At 48.6% G+C, this 21,807-nt stretch overlaps 1 protein-coding gene across 4 annotated transcripts in view; it reads right to left on the minus strand.

The window, feature by feature from the left end:
• The window catches only part of KCNAB1 (potassium voltage-gated channel subfamily A regulatory beta subunit 1), a 359,203-nt gene that overhangs the window by 90,422 nt on the left and 246,974 nt on the right, over window positions 1–21,807 (minus strand). For all 4 annotated transcript variants that reach the window (XM_072792175.1, XM_072792176.1, XM_072792179.1 and 1 more), the window contains one exon: window positions 12,909–12,952. In XM_072792175.1, coding sequence (XP_072648276.1) covers window positions 12,909–12,952 — 44 coding nt within the window. The remainder of the gene's footprint in view (window positions 1–12,908; window positions 12,953–21,807) is intronic.

The raw sequence follows: 21,807 nt of genomic DNA on the forward strand, positions 1-21,807 counted from the left end.
AAGCACCAGAAATTCCATAAGAAGATAAATGACTTTTCCAGAGACTGCAGTGAATGCCAAAGCCAAAATTAGGATGCATCAATTCTAACAGTATACCCGTCTTAACAAAGCTGGGGAAAGTTTATAATTTACTTTGGATTTTTCTGAAGTGACCCAGGGAGAAAGGTGAATAGGCTAAAATATTCCAAAAATGCCACAAAATTCTGAATTTTAATTGGGGACCAAAGCTAAATGAAAAACACCAGACACACTAAAAGCGTCCATGTTAAGTGCAGCCACCTGATGAGCAAAAACGTTGGGCAGTGAGCTGGGGCTGCCTCAACTGTTCAGAAGCAGAGTTTGGAGCTTTGTCCAGGCCAGTGATCCTCAATTCTAGTCCAATTAATAGGACCTCTGGGGAGCTGATGCCCTGCTCCTCTTCAGTCAGTCTGATTTAGTTGGTCTGAGGAAGAGCCCAGGCATATATATTTTTTTAAAAACTCCTATGTGACTATAATGGCCACCAGAGACGACAACTAGTCCAGGCAGCAGTCGGGGACTCATTGGAATGGACTCGATCCCTCTACAACATGGGCCCAGTATGACATCAAGGCTGGACCCAGAGAGTGAAGAACAACTCAACAAAGGTTGAAGGTGGCCTTGATCCCAAACTCGAGACTGGAATGTCCTGCAGGGTTTTTAGCCCTCATCAAACAAAGGGTTACAGACTATTCTTTCAAGATTCTCTCTTTTGTGCTTTGCCCTTCATTTTATTAGTACTATTAACCTTGTGCAAAAAATCCCAGTGGCAGTAAATGACTGTAGCAAAAATAGCTTAGTGGAAATAAAAAACGGGTGGAATAAGAAAAAAGAAAAAGCATCAGCAGTCTTGTTTTCTGGGACAAGACGACAAGGGCCACCAATCCTGATGGAGCAGGGTGCAAGTGAGACACATCAGTCTGATGGGGTCAAGGCAGAATTTTCCCCACTGGCGCCGTGTACAAAGATTAATTCAATATGGAGATCTGAAAGCTTACCAGAAGCCTGGGCAGGGACGCGCTACTAGGTCATTATGCCATTCTTGCATATGTTATTAAGTCTAGACAACTCTTGATTTCCCTTTAATAGGTTTTCATGCCTATGGAACCCATATTCAAACAGAAATTTGAAAAATGCATTTCAAAGACAAACATGAACACATTTTCAATTCTCGGTGTCACTCTCCCCGGCAGCGGTAGCGGAGGATCCGCCGTCTCCTTCATATGGCTCAGTGGGGCGACTGGAGGCTGACACGGCAGCCACTGATCCACCTGACCGAGGTGCCAGGGCTTCTTAGGGTCCCACTGGTGTAGGAGCTACAGACACTTGGCACAGCTTGGATATCGCAAGCTCCAAAGTAAACTCGGGGACCTCCTCACCCGCGGCTCGTCTTTGCCCGGATTCCGCTTGGTTCTCTGAAGGCGTTCGACGCCGCGTCAGCTCCCTTTTGTTCATACTTGCCTGGTTTTTATCCGCCTATTTATTTTCCATTTCTTTTTGGCCTTTAACGAAACGTATGGAGAAACCAGCCCTCCTTTTTTTTTTTTTTTTTTCTTTTTACCCAATCTCTAGAACTTTGCACCTCGGTGCGCTGACACCTCTACAGGGTCATTTTCCTGGCGTTTTGCCTTCAAAGACCTTTCCTTCTGTGTCTTCCTCCCCCTGTCGCCAACGGGTCAGGCCTCCGGGCCGCGGGCGTCCCTCTGGGGCTGCGGAGGGCGACGAACCGGTACATTTACCCTTCGGCGACGGCGAGTCCGCGTGTCGTGCGCTCGCTCCTGCCCTCGCTCCTGCCCTCGCTCCTGCCCCGCCGCCGCCCGCCGCCGCGAGCTTCCGGAAACGCGCCCGGCCCAGCGCCTCCCGGTCGCAGAGCACACGCTCCGGCGCGCGGCGGGGCCTCCGGGCCGTCCACCGTGCGCAGCCCGCCCATCCCGCCGTCCGGAGCCGGCTGCCCACTGACCCCGTCCCCACAAGCGCGTTCCGGGCCCGGCCTCCCCACGGCGCCGGTTCCTGGGGCCCCTGCCCTGCCGCAGCCCCCGGCTCGGGGCTGGCACCTCCTGCTGCGACGCGCCCGCCTGCGCGACAGCGACCCCGGGGCTGCTGCTCACACCTGTCAGGGCCGCGCGGGGCGGGGGGGCTTGAGGCGGCCCGGCGGGGGCTGAGGGGGGCTGAGGGGGGCCTGAGGGGGCTTGAGGCGGCCGGGCGGCCTGACGGGGCCTGAGGCGGCGGAGCACTCTGACGGGGCCTGAGGGGGATTGAGGGGGCCTGAGGCGGCCGAGCGCCCTGAGGAGACCTGAGGGGGGCTGAGGCGGCGGAGCAGCCTGAGGAGACCTGAGGGGGGCTGAGGAGACCTGAGGCGGCCGAGCGGCCTGAGGAGAGCTGAGTGGGGGCTGAGGCGGTCGAGCGGCCTGACGGGGCCTAAGGGGGCCTGAGGAGACCTGAGGGGGGCTGAGGCGGCGGAGCAGCCTGAGGAGACCTGAGGGGGGGCTGAGGCGGCCGGGTGGACTGACGGGGCCTGAGGGGGCCTGAGGGAGGCTGAGGGAGGCTGAGGCGGCCGAGCGGCCTGAGGGGGCCCGAGGGGGGGTGGGCTGAGGAGGCCGAGCGGCCTGAGGAGAGCTGAGGGGGTGGGGGCTTGAGGAGTCCGAGCGTCCTGAGGCGGCCCGAGGGGGGGTGGGCTGAGGAGGCCGAGCGGCCTGAGGGGAGCTGAGGGGGCCTGCGGGGGCGGGGGGGGGTGGCTTGAGGCGGCCGAGTGGTCTGAGGCGGCCCGAGGGCGGCCTGAGGCGCGGGGCGGCCCTCCCAGGGAGCAGCTGAGGAGCGCGGCCGCTGTGCTGGGCCCTCGGCCTGGGCCCGGCGGTGGCGTGGGAGCAGCGGTCACACACGGAGCCGCGTCGGGGCCTCTCAGGACGCGCGGCCTCCGGGCTCCCGCCGCAGTTGGGAGGACGGGCGGCGGCCGAGCGGGCGACACCTGTCGGGTCAGGCTGAGGGGCAGCGCAGCGGGCAGGCGCCCGGGAGGAGGCGCCCGGTGCCGGGGAGCTGGGCCGTCCCGCGCAGCCCCCGCCCGCATCCGGGCCTCCGTGGCGATCATCCAAGGTGGCTGTCCCAGGAGACGTGACCCAGCCTAAAAGTCCCTAGTTTATATGTTTAATATTCACGCAGTATTTACATTTCGGGGGTATTTCGGTTCTTAAGATACCCCGCATCATGCAGAGGAACTGGGAGCCTAAGGGAAGGAATTGGGCTTTTACAACGTCTCTCAAACGTCTCAGAGGCCTTGGTAGAGACCGTGGGAGAGTAGGTGAAGCACTAGCTGCCACCGACCTGGGCCCAAGACCGAGGCTCGCAGAGGGTGTCGCAAAAATACTATCACCCGTGTTAGATATTTAATGTCATGTTCTCCCAGTGTCAAAATATTTAATTCAGTGAGAGCATCTCTAAGGCAGAGGGAGGCGAGCCAGGAGTACATTCTGCACATACGCAACACATTAAAGAGAAGCCCACACAGTTTATTCTTACGATTACTGCCTGTGCTCTGGAAGCTTCCCTTGATTAGGGAAGGCCACGGAGCAAGACCAGGCCAGGGGGCGGGGGCTGAATGGAAGGAGAAGCGATCCGGCCGGCCGGCTTGCCCCAGGAGCTCTCCAGAGAACCCCTGAGGCCAGGCCTCAGCTCCGCAGACTTTCCTCCTGGAGCCTGCGGCCCAGGTGGCGATGCCTCAGCCAGCTCCAGGGGCTAGCAGGGGGGATCATGGGTGCTGGCTCCCCGGGATCAGTCCTTACAAGTCTGTCCCCTTCCACCTGGCTGGGGCAATGGCTTCCAACCCCATAACCACCTCAGGATCATCAGTGCAGCCTTGCACCATAAAAACACCTGCACTTAGGGGTCCCTGGGTGGCTCAGGAGTTTGGCACCTGCCTTTGGCCCAGGGTGTGATCCCGGAGTGCTGGGATCGAGTCCCACGTCGGGCTCCCAGCATGGAGCCTGCTTCTCCCTCTGCCTGTGTCTCTGCGTCTCTCTATCATGAATAAATAAATAGTTCTTTAAAAAAAACACACACGGGATCCCTGGGTGGCGCAGCGGTTTAGCGCCTGCCTTTGGCCCAGGGCGCGATCCTGGAGACCCGGGATCGAATCCCACATCGGGCTCCCGGTGCATGGAGCCTGCTTCTCCCTCTGCCTTTGTCTCTGGCGCGCTCTCTCTCTCTGTCTCTCAGTCTTTCATGAATAAATAAATAAATAAAATCTTAAAAAAAAAAAAAAAACACACACACACACAAAACGCCTGTACTTGGAGTGGGCCTTGGGAGCTTCTCAAGAGGTCTGGGTAGAGCCTGGTTACCTGCATTGTTATTTTTTTTATTTTTTAAAGATTTATTTATTTGGGAGGTGAGTGGGCAGGGGCAGAGGGAGAAGGAGAGGGAATGAACCCCAAGCAGACTCCTCTTTGAGCTTGGAACCCAATACAGGGCTCAGTCTCACAGCCCTGAGAGCACGACCGGAGCCAAAGTCAGGAGTCGGACGCTTCACCGACTGGGCCGCCCAGGTGCCCCCAGTTACCTACATTTTTAAAAGCACCGCAGGTAATTCTGATGCGCTGCCAGAGCCGAGAAGGAACACCTCTTTAGAGACCCAGCGTAGGCTCTCCAAGGTGTTAAATATCTAACTCTAGGACTTCTTCAAGAATGAGGTGTGAATAGGCTGCCTGAAGACGACAGCCTGGCTGGTAGAGGCGGTCTGCTGGGCCCAGGAGTCCCAGCCTCAAGGCGTATGTAAAACAGGGCCCGGAGGCCTGGGGTGTTCCTCCTCCTCTTCCTCCTTACACCCCGACTAAACCCTGTCTGGTAGCACTGCACAGAATGCCCCTGCTGACCAGAGAACAGCCCACACCCCCTTTGGGGTAATGGTATTCTAGATGAGGCTGTGTGTGTGCTCAGCTGGGAAGTGAGCATGTGACCACACAGCCCTTCATCTGTGCTCCCCCGTATCTCCCTGTTTCATGTGTCACTTCCTAGAACTCTCTGGCTGCTCGGCTGCCACATTCACCCATGTGAGCTCTTAAAGATCTAGCAAAATGCTTTGGTTAGTCTGGGTTCTCTGGAGAAACAGGATGTGAAATTTTTTTGAAATACAATTATTATATATCTTTATATTAAATGTTTATATATTTTATAGTTAACTATAATACATATTTTAAAATATATAACATCTGTATTTATACATAAGTTTGTTGTGTGTGTAAATATATGCTTCTATAAGGAGATTTAGTATAAGGAATTGGCTCACGGCATCGTGAAGGCTAAGAGGTCCCGAGCTCTGCCACCTGCAAGCTGGAGACCCAAGAGAACTGACGTGTAGACTCAGTCCGAGTCTGAGGGCCTGAGAACCAGGAGAGCCCATGGCTTGAGTTGTAGGCCGAAAGCCAGAAGGCTCGAGAGCAGAGAAAAAAATATTTCTGTTCAAGTCTAAAAGTCAAAAAAAAGTCTGATGTCCCAGCTCAAAGCAGGCAGAAGGACGTCCCTCGCATTTGAAGCGGGTCCGCCTTTTGGTACTCCTCGGGCCTCCAGCTGGCGGAATGAGGACCCGCCACCTGCTCTGCTCGGTCACCGATTCAAAGGTTAGCGCCATCCCAAAGCACCCTCAGGAGGCTCCCAGAACCACCTCTGACTAAACGTGCAGGTACCCTGTGGCCTGGTCACGTTGAATCAAGCACCACACGCCTTTTTCCTTGCAAACCTGGTATCTGGAGGGAAGCGTGGATACCCCAGAGTGGACAGTGCAGGGTGAGGTCAGCCTCTCAGACGCCTGGAGGAGCCGACGCCACGTGGTGTGTCGCCTGCCTGCCGGGGCGTGAATCAGGCCTCCTGCTCTTTTTTTTTTTTTAAAGATTTATTTATTTATTTATTCATGATAGACAGAGAGAGAGAGAGAGAGAGAGAGAGAGGCAGAGACGCAGGAGGAGGGAGAAGCAGGCTCCATGCCGGGAGCCCGATGCGGGACTGGATCCCGGGACTCCAGGGTCGTACCCTGGGCCAAAGGCAGGCACCAAACCGCTGAGCCACCCAGGGATCCCCCAGGCCTCCTGCTCTTAATGGGAGACGCTGCGGGCAGACGCCCCTTCTCCCTGCGGGGGGACCAGCTGCGCCCCACCCCAGGCCGGAGTCCACGGCGGTGTATGCGCTCGCGCCCCGGTCCCTAGTCCACTCTGCGGCCAGGCCCCCTCGTTGGACCCTTTCTGTGCCCCACCCCGTCACTGCGTGTGCACTGAGCCGGCTTGACCCCGGCCGCTCACCATTTCCGACCTCAGCTGCATCCGGGCGGTCCCTTCCTGGGCCTCCGCCGTTCCTCAGCCACGATCCTCAGCCACGATCCTATCCTGTCATCCAGTCAGTGCGCGGAGCCGAGCGCCCTGCTCCTCAGACACCGCGCTCCGCCGGGGGCGCCGTGGGACGCAGGAAGCACAGTGGGCCTCTGTGCCAGGGGCGCGGCCGTCGCCAGCCCGTCGCCCAGTCCTGTCAGCAGGCGGCCGGGGGCGTGAGCTCGGGCTGTCCCTGCTGCACTGTCCCTGCTGCACGTGCCGGCCCGGCCGCCAGACCTCGGAAGCGGGTCACGGCCCTCGGCCCCCGCTGCCCTGAGCCGCTCCCCTTACTGGTCCTCCTGTCCCTTCCTGCCGAGGCCGCAGCCGCATCCTCGCTGCGGGGCCCCGCTGTCCCCCAGGCCGCCAGGTGCCCGGTCCGTGCTCCCAGATACCCGCCTCCTGCCTGCAGGCCTTTGCGCCGGCTCCAGCCCTCCCTCGTCGCCTTCCCGAGGCTGCCCGGCGGCCCCCGCGCCTGGCGGCCTGCTCGCTCGGGCACCTCAGGCTTCTCAGGAGGCGCCACGCGGTCTGGAAAACATTTCTGGATATGTATATATATTATATATATCTTTTTTTGACTGAAGGATGCTTCCCCCGCCCCCCTTTCAAAATGAAATCTGAAGCACTAAAGAAAAAACCATTAAGCCATTAAAAGACACGAGGAGACGAGGCACTCCCTGCGACTGGAGGAGGCCCCGGCCCAGGCTGGGCCAGGCTGCGCCCCGGGTCACGTCTCCACCGCCGCCTCTGGAACTCCCAGCACTGCGGCCCGTAGAGTCGGCGGTTGTGGGGGCACGTGGCGGCGGGGACAGGCGGGGCACAGAGATCTCAGGGCGGTGAGAGCAGCCGTGCGACACCACAGTGAGGACTACGCGCCTTACACATCGGTCCGAGGCCACGGCCCACACGACACCAAGCGTCACGCACACACCCCGCGTAACCTGTGGCTTGGGTGACAAGGACGGGTCCCCGCCGGCCTGGAACAAATGTGCCTCTCGGGGGTGGGACGCTGATGGGGGCAGCCGTGTGGACGTGGGACAAGAGGGCCCAGCCACGCTTTCTGCTTCGCCGTGAACCTCAAACTGCTCCGCGAGGTAAAGTCATGGATTACATTTTACATTAAGAAATAGAAATACGCTTGCGGGCAGCCCGGGGGGCCCAGCCGGTTAGCACCTGCCTGCAGCCCAGGGCGTGATCCTGGGGTCCCGGGATCGAGCCCCGCATCGGGCTCCCTGCGTGGAGCCTGCTTCTCCCTCTGCCTGGGTCTCCACCCCTCTCTCTCTTTCTCTCTCATGAATAAATAAATTAATTAAAAAAAATACATTTGCATTAAAAATATAAATTTACTTTAAAATTTGACATTAAGATACACACTTAAAACCTTTATATTTACATTCGTGTTTAGAAAAAGTCGAACTCCTCTGAGAGAACCTGCGGCGGTGGAAGGGAGGCGCTGGTGTGAAGCAGGTGAGCCGGGTCTGCGACACCCCCCACCCCCCCCAAGCGACCCCGTGGGCCCGGGACCTCCGGGCGTGCAGGAACCCGAGAGAAATCACAGATGTGAGCTAAACGCTTCAGCCGCACAACGGGGGGCTCTCCCAGTCAGGCCTTCTCTCCTCCCAGGCGCAGGCCCCGTGGCTCCTCGACACCCTGCGTTCACAGTGTTGTACACGGACCCCGGGATGCCCCAGGCACCTCCTGCTCCTTGGGGTCTCCCTCACGGTGCTGCCTCGGTCTCGAGTGAGTCCTTCACCCTCTTTCTCCATCTGATGACTCCCGTCGGGTCTCTGGGCTCCCGCAGTACCTGCCCTGTGAGGTTGTCCTGAGTTCTTCAGGAGACGTTCCTCAAGCTTGGTCCCCCCTGTAGTCTCCGTTCTGGTGTCTGTTTCCACATCCACATGCCTAACCCCTCAACTCCGTGGACAGTGTGAGAGCAGAATCCTGGCTGCTTTCACCTCGGTTTCCCCTGCAACCAGCGAAACGCCTGGCTTCCTAGACGCTCGCTGAGAACGAACCAAGGGACAAAGGGTTGAATATAGAAACACTACTATTCCCGTCTCAGATGATCCCACATCCCAGTCGAGGATTTTGTCACTCTTTCGTGGATTTGCTGCTTTCCCATAAGTTTCTTGGACTTTGGGGCTTGCTGGCAGTAGCCAGGGTACTTCCAAGCCAGGCCAGCCTCAGCAACCCCCAGGGGCTCTTGGCCACCTAGTTTCTCCCTCCCCTTTTGCTAGTTGGCAGAGCCATGTTCCTTCAGAAGTATCTTCGGTTTATCCTTAAGTGTTTCCACCTCTCTGCTCCCATTTACACATGCTCTTAGTTTAGCAAAAGGAAACTTGGCAGGGCAGGAAGTTCTCAGTCTGTCCTGGGCTGGTAGGGCAGAAAGTCGGGATTATTAGCTTTAGCTGTGACCTCTCGAGTATTTTTTTTTCCAAGCATTTCAATAAAAGACATCTGTAATGGTGTGACTGCTTGGTGCACTTAATACTTAATTTCCAAATCCTTAGTTGAACGTGGGCTATAACTGAGCGGACATCCTAAGCCCGCAGCAGTACACAGGGCTCCACCTGGATGTGAGAGCCGAGGTCTGCAGAGCCTGCTGGGTGATCTAAGCCTGGTGCATCCTTCCTTCCTATCATGTGTTTTGTTTCCTCTGGCTTGCAGAGGCAGCTCAGAAAAGTTCTCAAAAGATGCTTATGCAACCAAGCTTTGTTACCGGTTTTGAATGAAGTCAGTCAACCCCATGAATTTTCTTTGTTTCTTCCTATTTTTCACACAATGTCTCATCACAAGTGTTCAGGCTCCCAGAAAAATGTGAAGGTCACATCAGGACTTGCTACCTCTGAATCAAAGTTTCGTTTCAAGGTTCACCAAATACTTACAGCAAACACACACTGGGTTTTTAAAAGACCACAGTCCGACCTCTGGAGACTCATTTACATGCAGGACTTCATAGACACCTGAAGTTTTTAGTTTTAAGTTTTTATAGTTTTACCTGAGTTTTCTATATACTTTTGAGTAAATTATTTTCTGCCATAGATACTATGGTTTTTCACTATATTTCTTAATTTTCATAAATTACTCTATTTCTTTAAAAAATGTTTAGGATTTATTTATTTATTTTAGACAGAGAGCATAAGTGAAGGGGCAGAGGGAGAGAGAACCTCAGGCAGACTGCACTGAGCATGGAGCTCAATCAGGGCTCGATCTCACAACTGAGATCACGACCTGAGCTGAAACCGAGAGTCCGACGCTTAACCAACTATACCACTCAGCTGCCTGTACTCTGTTTCTTAATTTATATTTATAAGCAATTTCTTGCAATAATAAATTGTGAATAATTATTTGCCATACAGCACATTCTCGAAAAAACTAAGGCCAGACTATCTCTGATAATGAACTTCCAGAGTCTTTCAAATACAGGTAAATGGTAACCAGACCAGAGTCCTAAATTAAGCAAATGTCAAATTCCCTTAGACTTACGGTGAACAAAGACCACCCTCACCTCCCAAATTATATCGTTAGAATCAGAAAAACTTGGGCATCAATAGCCTTCCATATCTTTGAAATACAGTGAAAGGAGGCAGAATTAGTTGCAGATACCTTTTATTCATTCACTACTGTCCCTTCCCTGGTCGCCACACTTTCATTCAACCGGAGCCAAGAAGTCCTCCTCCTGCATCCTCCCCAGGGCCTGACCACTGCTCTGACTCCCGCATCCCCAGGCCCCCACGTTACAGTCACTTAACCACCCCCTACTCATTCTCTCTCATGCTTTGAAAATTTTAGCTCTGGCTCACTGTCTCTCTCTTCAGTATTAGGCATTTTTAAAAGATTTTATTTATATGAGAGAGAGAGCAAGAGAGAGCAAGCATGAGCAGGGGGAGGGGCAGAGGAAGAGGGAGAAGCAGACTCCCTGCTGAGTGCGGAGCCCATGTGGGCTCAATCCCAGGATCCTGAGATCATGAGCTGAGATCAAGAGTCAGCCACTCAACTGACTGAGCCGTCCCAGGTGCCCCTTCAATATTAGTTTTGTCATACTTTTTAGTGATTTCAGTGACTCAGTTTCTTGGCCTCCTCCTCTCAACTGATCTTGTCTTCAACACAACCTCAGCTACCTTCTTCCAAGGGACACACCTTAGATTTGTCACTACCCAACACCGAATGCCCATAACCTCAGGTATTCCCTTTGCTAACTTCCACTTTCTATCCTTCAAATTTATTGTCTCTACCTCTCTCGTTCCAACAATCCTTCGGTCCCTCTGCTTGCACCATTCATCAAGCCTCCCCATTTGCCACTGCCCCTCGAACTCCTCATTTTACTCACGGCTCATTTTCCTGGCTCTGGTCCTCATTTTCCTCTTTGCTCAGTTTAAACTCTGAGGTCCACCACTACAATCCCCTCTTTCCCTGAACTCTCAGTTTCTTGGCTTTTGTTTCCATCATATGCCCTTGAAAAGTCCCATCTGCACAGCTGAACACGGCTGCAGGAAAAACACCCAGCTATGGAGTTGGCCTTACTTTCAATTTATTAGCATGAATCTCGAGCAGATCCAGAATGGCTGTCTGGCTACTGTGATGCATCCCTCGGTCTGTTTAGTCTTCTGCTCTCCTGGATGTCCTCTTTCTCATCCAGCTTTCAGCACTTTCTTCCCATCCTCACTAACAGCTGAGGACCTTGCTTCTGATTTCCACCCAGAATACAGAAGCAAGAGAAGAGAACTTCTATGAGATCCCACCACCTAACAGCTCGAAGCCCATGTACCCTGGCGGTTTTCATGCTACTGTCTTCTTGTGTCCTCGGGGAAATCATTCTAGGTATTTTTCTGTCTTCTCCTACATCGTTTTTTCCCCTCTCTCAAAAGGATTTCCTCATCAGCAGATGTATAGATATGCTGTCATTTCTTCCATGTGTAAAACACCCTCTCTGACTGTGCCTCCTATCTAGCTGCCCCTTCATTCTCTTCTTCCTTTCATAGAAATAGTCATCTAAAGAGTAGCCACCAGCTATTCTCTTGAACCCAATGTGCTCTCTTGAGCCCACTCATGCATGAACTCTTCACCCCTCAAAACTGATCTTTTCAAAGTGATCAGTGACCTCCCTGCTGCTCTATGATCAATTCTTGATCCTTATCTTGCTTGACCTATGAGCTGCATTTAATAGGGTTGGTCATTCCATCTTCCTATTAAATACTTTCTTCACCTGGATTCTAGGACTCCACATTCTCCTGCTTCTCCGCCTAGCACACTGACTGCTTCTTCTCAGTCTTCTTTATTGGCTCTTGCTCATTTTCCTGATTTCTGAATGTTGGATTTGCCAGGTCTGAGACCATGCACTCCTGTTTTTTATCTATACTCGCTCCCATAATGCTCATCCAGTCTTGTGGCTTAAACAGCATCTACATGTTGAGGACTCTCAAGTGATCATGGACCTAGCCTACATCTCTCTTCTAAAGTCTAGACTCATCTATCCATGTACCTATTTGACCTTTTTGTCTTGGATATCTAACAAGTCTCTGAAACTTAATACATCCACAAATCAATCTCATCTCCCCCTTCCTAATCTCTCTTTCTTCCTTCTTCTGCATCTCATTTACTGGCAATTCCATCCTTTCTGCTGTTAAGGCAACCCTCCCCCCAACAGCTTTGCCTCTTTTGGCCTCCCTTACACACAGAATCAAAGAACCTGCCAGGCTCTATCTTCAAAATAGAGCCATAATCTGACCACTTCTCATCATTACCTCAGCTACCATCATGGTCTAGACTTTCTTAGGTTACAGGAATTCTCATGGTGCTGAAGGGTCCGAACACCAAGGCTGCTCTTCCCCATATCTGGGGAAGATCTGGAAGCCTTACACCTCCTCAAGTCTCACACTCAGATTTTACCGTTTCAGACTCATCGTCATGCTGTTACCATTGCCATCTCTACTTAGTCTTCTTGAAATATTTACATTTTCTGGGGAAAATAATTTATGTATATTATTTATATATATAAATTTATATATTTATAAATATTTATATTATAAATCATATTATATATATTTATAAGTGATATGTTATATATAATTTTTATATACATATATATATATTATTTTGTCCCGAGAGTATTTAAGGTATGTTATAAAAATATATAAAAAGTACATAAAATACACAACAGTGTAGAAAAATAAGTGAGTAAATTCAGCCAAGGGAAAATAAGGATAGAAAAAAATTCAGATGAAGCTACAGGTGACTGTAAGATGCATACAGTGAGGTTCTTTGCATTTCTACACATGAGTAACACAGAAATTTCCTCTAAGGTATGCCTTAATATTGGATTTATTTCTGCTTGGTGGGCCCCATAAGGCATCATGAGCACAGTGGCTCTTTGACCTTAGAGAGGGAGAAGTCTGTGTTGGGCAGGAAAGGCTCGGAAGGAGAAGTGGGTCAGGAAGCCTCTCTTCACCCTACTGGGTCTCAGCCTAACCCCAAACACTCCCTTGGTGTTCCCCCCAGTCTCTGACCTCCCAGTCCACCCCCACATGATCCCCTGGTACTTACCAAGACCCAAACAAGAAACTCTGAGTCCTGATTTTCCAAGATTCCTAGAATAAAAATAAAGAAGCATGTGGTTATGACTTTCTCATGTGAAACTGTAAACATTTAGCTATGAGTACTATATCGCACTTTTGACGTTGTTTTGGCTAGAGTCATGGTAGAGCTGCAGGTGCACATCTGTGGAAGAGTCTTTCATCTCCATTTGGGTGTTAGGAGGCTCAAAATGTGCTCAGGTTCAGCACAAAATGAAAATACCCCCATGAGATGCAGCTTTTCAGCCTTGAATGATCTTTACTAATTTCTTTACAAATTTATTTTCTTCTCTTTCTAGAATGTGAGTTCCTTGAGGGAAAAATCAGTATCTTATTCACCAAATAGTCATTCATTATTCATCCATAGAGCCTGACACACAGTGGACCCTTAATAAATATTTGTTGGTTGAGTAACAAACTGACTTCTGAAGTAGAATATTATTACTGATGGTTGGGGATTATCATAAGAACAAATTCAAAATGACCCTTTAGGCTGTTTTACCTATATTACAGATATTCCTTGACATAAAATGGGGTTATGTCCTGAGAAACCCATCCTAAGTTGAAAATATCCTAGGTTGAAAATACATTTAATTCACCTAACCATCAAACATCATAGATTAGCCTACCTTGAACGTGCTCAGAACACTTCTGTTAGCCTACAAATGGGCAAAATCATCTAACAAAAGCCTATTTTACAATAAAATGTTGAAGATCTCATGTAATTTACTGACTACTATACTGAAAGTCAAACAAATAAAAAAACCCCAAATGGTTGGATGGGTCTAGAGTCACTGTAAGTATATTGACTGTTGACCTTCCTGTTTGTGGGGCTGCCTGGGAGCTGTGGCCTCCTGCCCAGCATCATGAGAGAGTGTCCTACCATATATCACTAGCCCAGAAAAAGATCCAAATTTAAAGTTTGAAGTATGGTTTCTACTGAATGCACATGGTTTTCACACCATCACAAAGTCAAAAGACTCGAAGTCAAACCATGAGAAGTTGGGGACTGTCATTATTTTTTATAAAAGGCTACATAACGTTGCTACAAGAAGGTCAGATAGTCCTTTTTAAATGATTTTTTCTTCTCATCGATCCCTTTGCTTTTCACCCTCAAAAGCTTATCGAGAAGAGGAAATGTATTTTCACTCTCTAAGTAGAGAGAGAACTAGGTGCTCTAGGCTACATTGTAGGGTATTCCGTGGAGACCCACACCCACCCCGTCTTCCTACCACCATCTGCCTAAGAGCTGTGAGGGAAGAGACCAAAATCTCAGAGAGAGAATCCCTTGTAGAATTTTGTAGGGGTCTAATGTGAGAGGTGAAGCTTAAATAATTGAAACATGGCAGGAAAAATACACCCCTTACTCTCTGATTGGATGCTCTTATAAGAACACAATCTCCCCTCCAATACACACACTTCTATCCCAAGCAAAACAGCACAAACCCTTCCTCTGGGTTCAATCTCTTCACTAGTAAGATGAGCTATAAGGCCTGGGCCATTCATCTAGAATGAATGGGACTGGAACATGATAATGTATGTTAAGGTGTTGCACAGCAGGCAAATGCAAAGCAGAATTATTTTGGGTGCTTTCTAACTCTGATCCCCCTCTCACAGACATAGTGCTACATTTTCCCATTTGAAGTGGGGAAGTCCACCTGGAAGGAAACTATTGCATAAAGGAGTTTGTGAAAAATATTTTGAACTATTAAATAGAAGAAAAATAATTATAGCCTTCTCCCATGAAAATAATTTGCATAAGAAATTATTCTCAAAAACCACAGGATATAAAATCTGAAGATTTTTCTTTTAGTTTCAAAGTCCACCGATTTTAGAGGCACCCTGGGTGGCTCAGTGGTTGAGCATCTGCCTTTGGCTCAGGTCATGATCCCGGGATTCCGGAATTGAGTCCCACATCAGGCTCCCTGGGGGGAACCTGCCCCTCTGCCTCTCTCTGTCTCTCATGAATAAATAAATAAAAATAAAATCTTTAAAAGTCTCCTGATTTTAAAGGACAATAATCTAGAACAAAAGCTATATAGTGGGGAGAAGAAAAAAAAAAGACTACACCAAAACAAAAAAAAAAAGTAAATAAATACATAAATATAAAATAAATATAAAAAAATAAGTACAGTTGACCCTTGAACAACACAGATTTGAACTGCATGGGTCCCCTACACGTGGATTTTTAAAAAATAAATACAGCGTGGTACTATATATATGTGCTGCCAAAGTGAGCACCAGTGTGGTACTATAATTGTATTTTCTCTTCTTTATGATTTTAATAGTTTTTTTAGCTTGCTTTACTTTAAGGATACAGCATATAATGCATATGATATAAAAAATTTGTGTTGACTATGTTATCAATTAGGCTTCCAGTCAACAAGAGGCTATTAGTAGTTAAGTTCTAGGGGGACTCAAAAGTTATACGTGGATTTTCAACTGCACAGGGGGTCTGTGTCCCTCAGACTCATGTTGTTCAAGGGTCACCCGTATATATGTGAGCAACAGTGTTCCAGGCAGAGATACTCGATATCAATGTATCAGTTAAGGCTTACTGAGAGGCTTCCACATTCTAGGCAACGTGCAGCTCACGGGAATACAGAGGGAGGGACCCATTATGGTTCTCTACCTCCGGGGAGTTTTCTATCTAATTCTCAGGGGCACAGAAAAGCAACCATGTAATTACAACACAGTGGGGGTATGTCCTCCCTTGGAAATCTTTGGGAAAACATGCAGACCTACCTCAGACCTGTATTTGTGTCACTATGTGACACCCCCCTCATGGAGGGGGAGTAAAAAAGATCTCAGGGTTTTCACATAATTTTAATCGTCCCATGATTTTGAGAACAGGGAGTGCACAAAACTGCAGAGCAAGACATTTTTCTAGCCAAATCAAATAGGGCAAGGTTCTGTCACTGGGTCCTTACCAAGCAATGTCCCAGCACCAAGGTGGGGAGACCTGCCCTGTTTTCCTTATGACAATGACTCAGGAAGATAATGATCACTCAGCTACGGGTTTGGAAGATCAAACTTGAGAAACTGGAGAATTGTCAGCAAAAACAAACTGCAAAGTAGCAAGTACTAAATGCGGCCCATTTTCCTGCCACAGATGTTTAAACACTCAGGCCAGCTTTTCCAGAATGGAAGCCTTAGAAGATTTTGTGCTCTATGAACAGTTCCAGTAGGACAAATATTGATGCAGAGGTGATAGATCCCTCATTGAGCCCTGGGACTTTTATTTTCCCCCATCTCAATATCTCCACCCTCTAGAAGGAACAGTTGCCAAACCCAGTTGGTTGTTTTCAAAGTGAGAGGCATTTTCTGTCATGAGCCACATCCGGTCTCTAAATCCACTGCTTTTACTTTGTCCACGGGTGAGTCTCCGTGAGACTCCTACCCTGTAGGACATTCTCAACACATGACGATGCTTCTCTCTCTGCAGACGTAGAAGGTGGGAGGAACTAGCTCCCTCCAATTCACCTCGTAGAATTCCAACACAATTTCTGTGGTTACCAGTGGGGCACCCGCCTCCTCCTGCCTCTGTACATGTCTCCGCAACAGTCAATGGAGATGTGGTGACTGTCTAGCCATCCCAATCCGTTTAAGCTCTACTGGATAACAGAAGCCCAAATGCTGGACATATTTGATCTGGTGAGTACAAACTATACCATCAAAAGCTTGTTTGTGTGATTATAACACTGAATAATGGCCAAGTTTACATATCATGCTAGGCTATAACGGATGCCTTGGAACCTTCTTCATCCCACACATGGAATTTTCATGACTACTTCATGATCCTTGTGCAACAAAACAACTTTATGGAATTTCATTTTGTTTCTTAATTCCTCAGCATTCACACAATTGAGGCTACATAAAAATTCTGTAAGCACATCAAATTTCGAATTAGATTGGATTCCTCTCCCTTTGGATTCAAAATAGTCTCACTGCACTGGTTTACCTATTTTATCTGTGTCAGATATGCCAGAAGGAAGTCTCACTGTGTTCATTTTTAGTATCTGCTCCTGTTCAACTCAAAATAAAAGCTCCTCTTTCCCAGGTGAACCTGGGCCGCTCTGCTGCTAATATTAGAAATGAATGACATCAATATGGGGGCACAGGACACTTAGCTTTGTCAGTCAAATTTTGGAAACCCTAAATCTTAAGTCAAAGCTTCAATAAAGAGTTATCTGGGAAACGGATACAGCTTCTGAGGACACCAAGGTTGTATCTCTCTCTTTTTTTCCCCTGTAGGCAGAACTGCCCCTCTGTGAATACATGGCTGAATTTATTTTAGGCCAATGGTTAGTTCTATGACAGAGGCATTAAATATAATTCCTAGTGTCATTTTGTAAAGAATCCATCACAGGCTCTTTTTTATTTTAAGGCAATAATGGAGTGGCGAAGACTGAAATCAAGTGTCAGGCACCGAATTGCAAGTCGCTCTGAGGCTTGCAGTTCCTTTACAAATCACAGATGCTAAAAGCAGAAAGCAGCAGCCCAAATGTCTTGTCTTAAACTGTTTGCTCCTGAATAGGTGTGTCTTAGATATTATTCACAGTTGTAAGCTGCTCAGGAAAGAGGAGTAGCTAGCTAAAATACGTACCTTGCATTTGACCAAGAAAGCCGCATAATGCCTGGGACAAGGGGCATGACTCAAAGCACGAGTTCAGCTTGACCTGTTTTCATGTGCTCAGGTCATTTTGTCACCTGCTGTCTCATCTGTTGGACTGGTCTTAGTGATCCCTCTAAATCACACTCTGTTCCTCTGTGGTGCCTCACCTGGAAGTTACCAAATCTAGGGTATGGAATGTTTTTTTTAAATGATATTTAACCTTTTTTGAAAAATCTAGACTGAAGGCATGTTCATCTGTCAGTCAGCTGGCTTTGATGGTTGTATAAGAGCACACATTTTGACTGTCATGAAGGTGACTACAAACGGTAATAACACTTTCTTAGGAGGGCACCATTCATCACTGTTGATAAGTGAATGATGACTCATTTGGAAACCACCAGGCACAAAAATGATGTAGCCCTCCATGCATTTTGATAACAGACATTGATGAGTGGCACATGAAACTGTGTTTCATTCGTACTTTCCCTTAAGTAGCGACAAAGTGGAATGGGATTCTATCAGAATCTTTGATTTAATGGTTTAAGTCTTTTGTCAGTTGTAAATTCCAACTAGATTCTTATTTTCACTAAACATACAAAATCACCTGATGATCTGTAGATTTTAGAAAAGTCTAGAGAAGTAGGGCAAAACAGAGTTCCCTATAATTAATTAATTCAATAGTGATACACCAAGTTTCAACTATACACCAGGCCTTGTTTTAGGGGTGGGAGTGGGCTGCGTAGCAGATAGCTGTTGTTCTCATGGAGCTTACATAAGAGAAGGGGAAACATGTTAAATAGTGAATTATTTGATTGTAACACTAAATAAAAGGACACTCTGCCCAGAGTATAAAATTGGGATGTTGGAGAAGCTGACCTGATCTGGATGGTTAGGCAAAGCTTTTCTAGGGAAGCAGTGTTTAACCTGAGATCCAAAGGAGGACTAGAAAGTGAATTAGTGAAAAGAATAGGGATTCGCATTTTAATCAGAGTGAACAACACGTGCAAATGTTCAGAGGCTGGAAGAAGCACGGATAATTGAAGAGTCCAAAGAAGTACAAGGCAGTAGAAGAGAGAGCAGAATGACTCCGGGTTGCTGGTGGGGGTCATAGGAGGAAGATCCAACAGGATCTTACAGGTTGGATTATGTTAATGATTTTGGCCTTAATATGAAGAAGTTACAGAAAACCACTGAAAAACTTAAGAAATGGGTTAAAAGGAAAGCAAGAAGAGGAACTAGGAGGCTACCTTTTTAATCCTGATGAGAACTGACGGTACCTCGAGTTCCAATTCGGCAGAGATAGGAGAATGGAGATGATTCCAAATACTCTTACCAAGCAAAATCTAGAGGCCTTGGTGTTGGATCAGATGTAAGGGTGAAAGAGAAGGAGAAGTCACGGGCCATTCTCAGATTTCTGACTCGGACAGCTAGGCGAAGAGGGGTGCTTTTCACTGAAGTAGGGTTTGTTCAGGAAAGAGAGGGGTTTGACTGACCTTTGGGCAACTGGGCAAAGAGATATCCACGAGATATGCACCCAAGCTAGTTGCCTGCAGCTCAGAGTAGGGAGAAGGAGTTCTGGATACGCAAGTTAATAGGTGCCCAGGGCTGGGGCCAGCTGCCAAGGGAGAGAGCGGTCAGAGAAGAGGGCCAAGGCCCAGCCTTGAGAAGCTCCATCATTACAGGTGGTGGAGAGCAAGTGGGTTGACAAGGGAGACTGAGGACTGGCAGAGGTGTAGAGAGGCAAAGCGTTGGTGTGGAAGCCCACGGTGGAGCTGGCTTCAGTAGGGCCTGAGTGGCCCACAGTGTTGAAGGCTGCAGAGACATCTGGTCCCTGGAGGATGGAGAAAGGCCTTTTCCTGTTCAGCCAGGAGGGGACTGCTGTGTGCCCGAGGCTGTCACTTCAGCAGCGCTGGGAGGAGGGAGTCAGGCTGGAAGCCCCAGGGGGGAGGCGCAGAATGAGGCTTACTAGCTGCCCGTGACCTTGCACAGGTTACTTAGCCTTTTTAGGCCTCTTTCCTCAGTCACATGTGCAGATATTAATAGCCTACTACCTTTTTATTTTTGATGATTAAGTGAGAAAATATAAATGCTGCGCCAGCCCCAGCCTGTTTCAATGTTCAATAAATGCCAGTTGCTTTTGCCCTTATTTCCTAGGAAAAGTGGTGCCTCCAGCACAGACTCTGGTGGGGTTCCGGTTCTAGTGCTGAGCTGGTAGGCAGCCACCTCTGACTTGCAAGACCCGCTTCCCTGACCTTATGAACCCCTTTGTGCTTAGACGTTGTGCTTAGACACGGCAACCATCCTTGAATCTATTATATGCAAATCGTGAGTCATTTCGCTAGAATCATTAGAAAAGTGGGAAGCCGGGGATAAAGATAGATAAGGGAGACAAAAGAGAAGGTGGCACTTTGTTGGCAAAGGCAGTTTGGAGAAGTCATGTGAAGCTGAGGAATTTCGAACGGTTCTTGTGGGATCACCAGGGGTGAGGGAATGGAGATGATTGAGAAGGTGGTGTGGGTAGGGCTGCAGCAACTTAGGTGTTCTGGGAAGGGTGGGGGGGGGCAGGCAAGGGGGACTGAGAAATGCTCGCCCAGGCCTAGTTATTGCTTGAATAAAAGTTACTGTTTTTACTGTCTCAAGAACCCAACAGATCCGAATAGCTAGAAAGCAAGAACTCAGAGTTTCAAGTCAGAAGAATCTCGAAACTTTTATCTCAGGGACATATAATTTGGAGTTCATGAACTTGGAGTGGAAAAAAAACAGTTCTCTTTTTCTTACTGAAATGTAGCATCTCCTACAATTATGAACGTAGGCAAGAAACTATAGAAGTACTCACATTGCCTGTGACTTTGCCCCCAGTAGAAACTACAGGCATTTCTGTGTCACATCACAGTTGCTTCAGAGAGCTCAAAAAATTATTTGCATTCACCACTTACACTCATCATCCTTGGAAATTGTGGTATTTAACCTTTCCTTAGAGCTTGTTATTTGATTAATTAAGAAATGGTGTTTTACCAGGCCACAAATTTGGATTTTAGAGATTTTGAACTGTATTTCAACTTAATTGGAATCCCATGTATTTTATGATCACGTACTTAAAAGCTCTTTTTCTGAGGAATCTGTAGGCTTCACCGGACTGCTGGAGGGGTCTATGCATCAAGAATCCTGGATGCAGATAAAAGATAAAGGTTGTTTAAGAATGCCTTTGGGCATTCATCTGCCACAAATTAATGTGAGTTTGCAAGCATCTCTTTCAAACCAGGAGCAAAAACATTCCTGAAAAATATTTGAAAGCAAAATTAAATGTGCCAAACCCCACTGCTCCTATTTCAAATGTGTATAATGTTGTTGAAAGTGTTGATGTTCTAGTATCTCTATTTATTTAATTTTAGTAAGTTAAAAAATATTCCTTAGGATCTTACTGGATTTTACTTCCAAATTCAGGCCCACTGCCTGTGTTCTCTCTGCTTGGATAGAAATCCTCGACTCTGGCGTTTTGCATTACAGGCCTCATCTGCCCACCCGCAGAGATGCTGTGCCTACCCGCTGGGGGAGAAGCGGGAGGACAGGATTTGCCAGGCTTGCGACTTGGGGGTCTTGGCAACAGGTGGCTAGAGTCCTGCACAACATTTCTTGTGTAACAATTCACTTTAACGTGATTCATTCCTTCAACCATTTCGAATTCTGTGTCACATATTTGTGCTTGTTTTACTATGACATTTCTTCCTAAATCTTCAAGCTAGTCTCTTGTCTCAGTGTTGTGCCATGTTGGTCCCACGGCCTTACTGGGGGCTCCCGGGCACTCTCCGCTGCCCCCGGTGGAAAGGCCTGGCTGTAAACTCCTGCCTTACTGTGAAAGAGGTTCGAACCTTCTTCCCCACCTCACTTTGGGGAGATTTGAAGGGTTGATCAATAAGTAAAGCACTAAATACCTGAGAGAGATGGAAGGCGGAGAGCAAGGGGTGAGGGGAGGCTTCAGGAAGGAAGCAGACCCCCCAAAGGGGAGAACACACTTCGCCCCTTCCAAATTTTGTCCAGGATCTCTCCTCGTGACAGTCATCACACTTTGGTATGAAAATATCATTCATATACTTGCCATTTTCCAAACTAAGAGGAGAAAAATTGAAAGGTTCCAAAGTTGTCTTCACCCAGTGGTGGTGATTTATTTTCTAGGAAGTTCCACGGGATGGAGCAAAGCGTTCCTGGGCATCGGGTCACCAAGGAGGGCTGCGCGGCCTTCCAGGCAACATGAAGC

Source organism: Canis lupus, chromosome 22, assembly GCF_048164855.1.
Source record: "Canis lupus baileyi chromosome 22, mCanLup2.hap1, whole genome shotgun sequence".
NCBI lineage: Eukaryota > Metazoa > Chordata > Mammalia > Carnivora > Canidae > Canis > Canis lupus.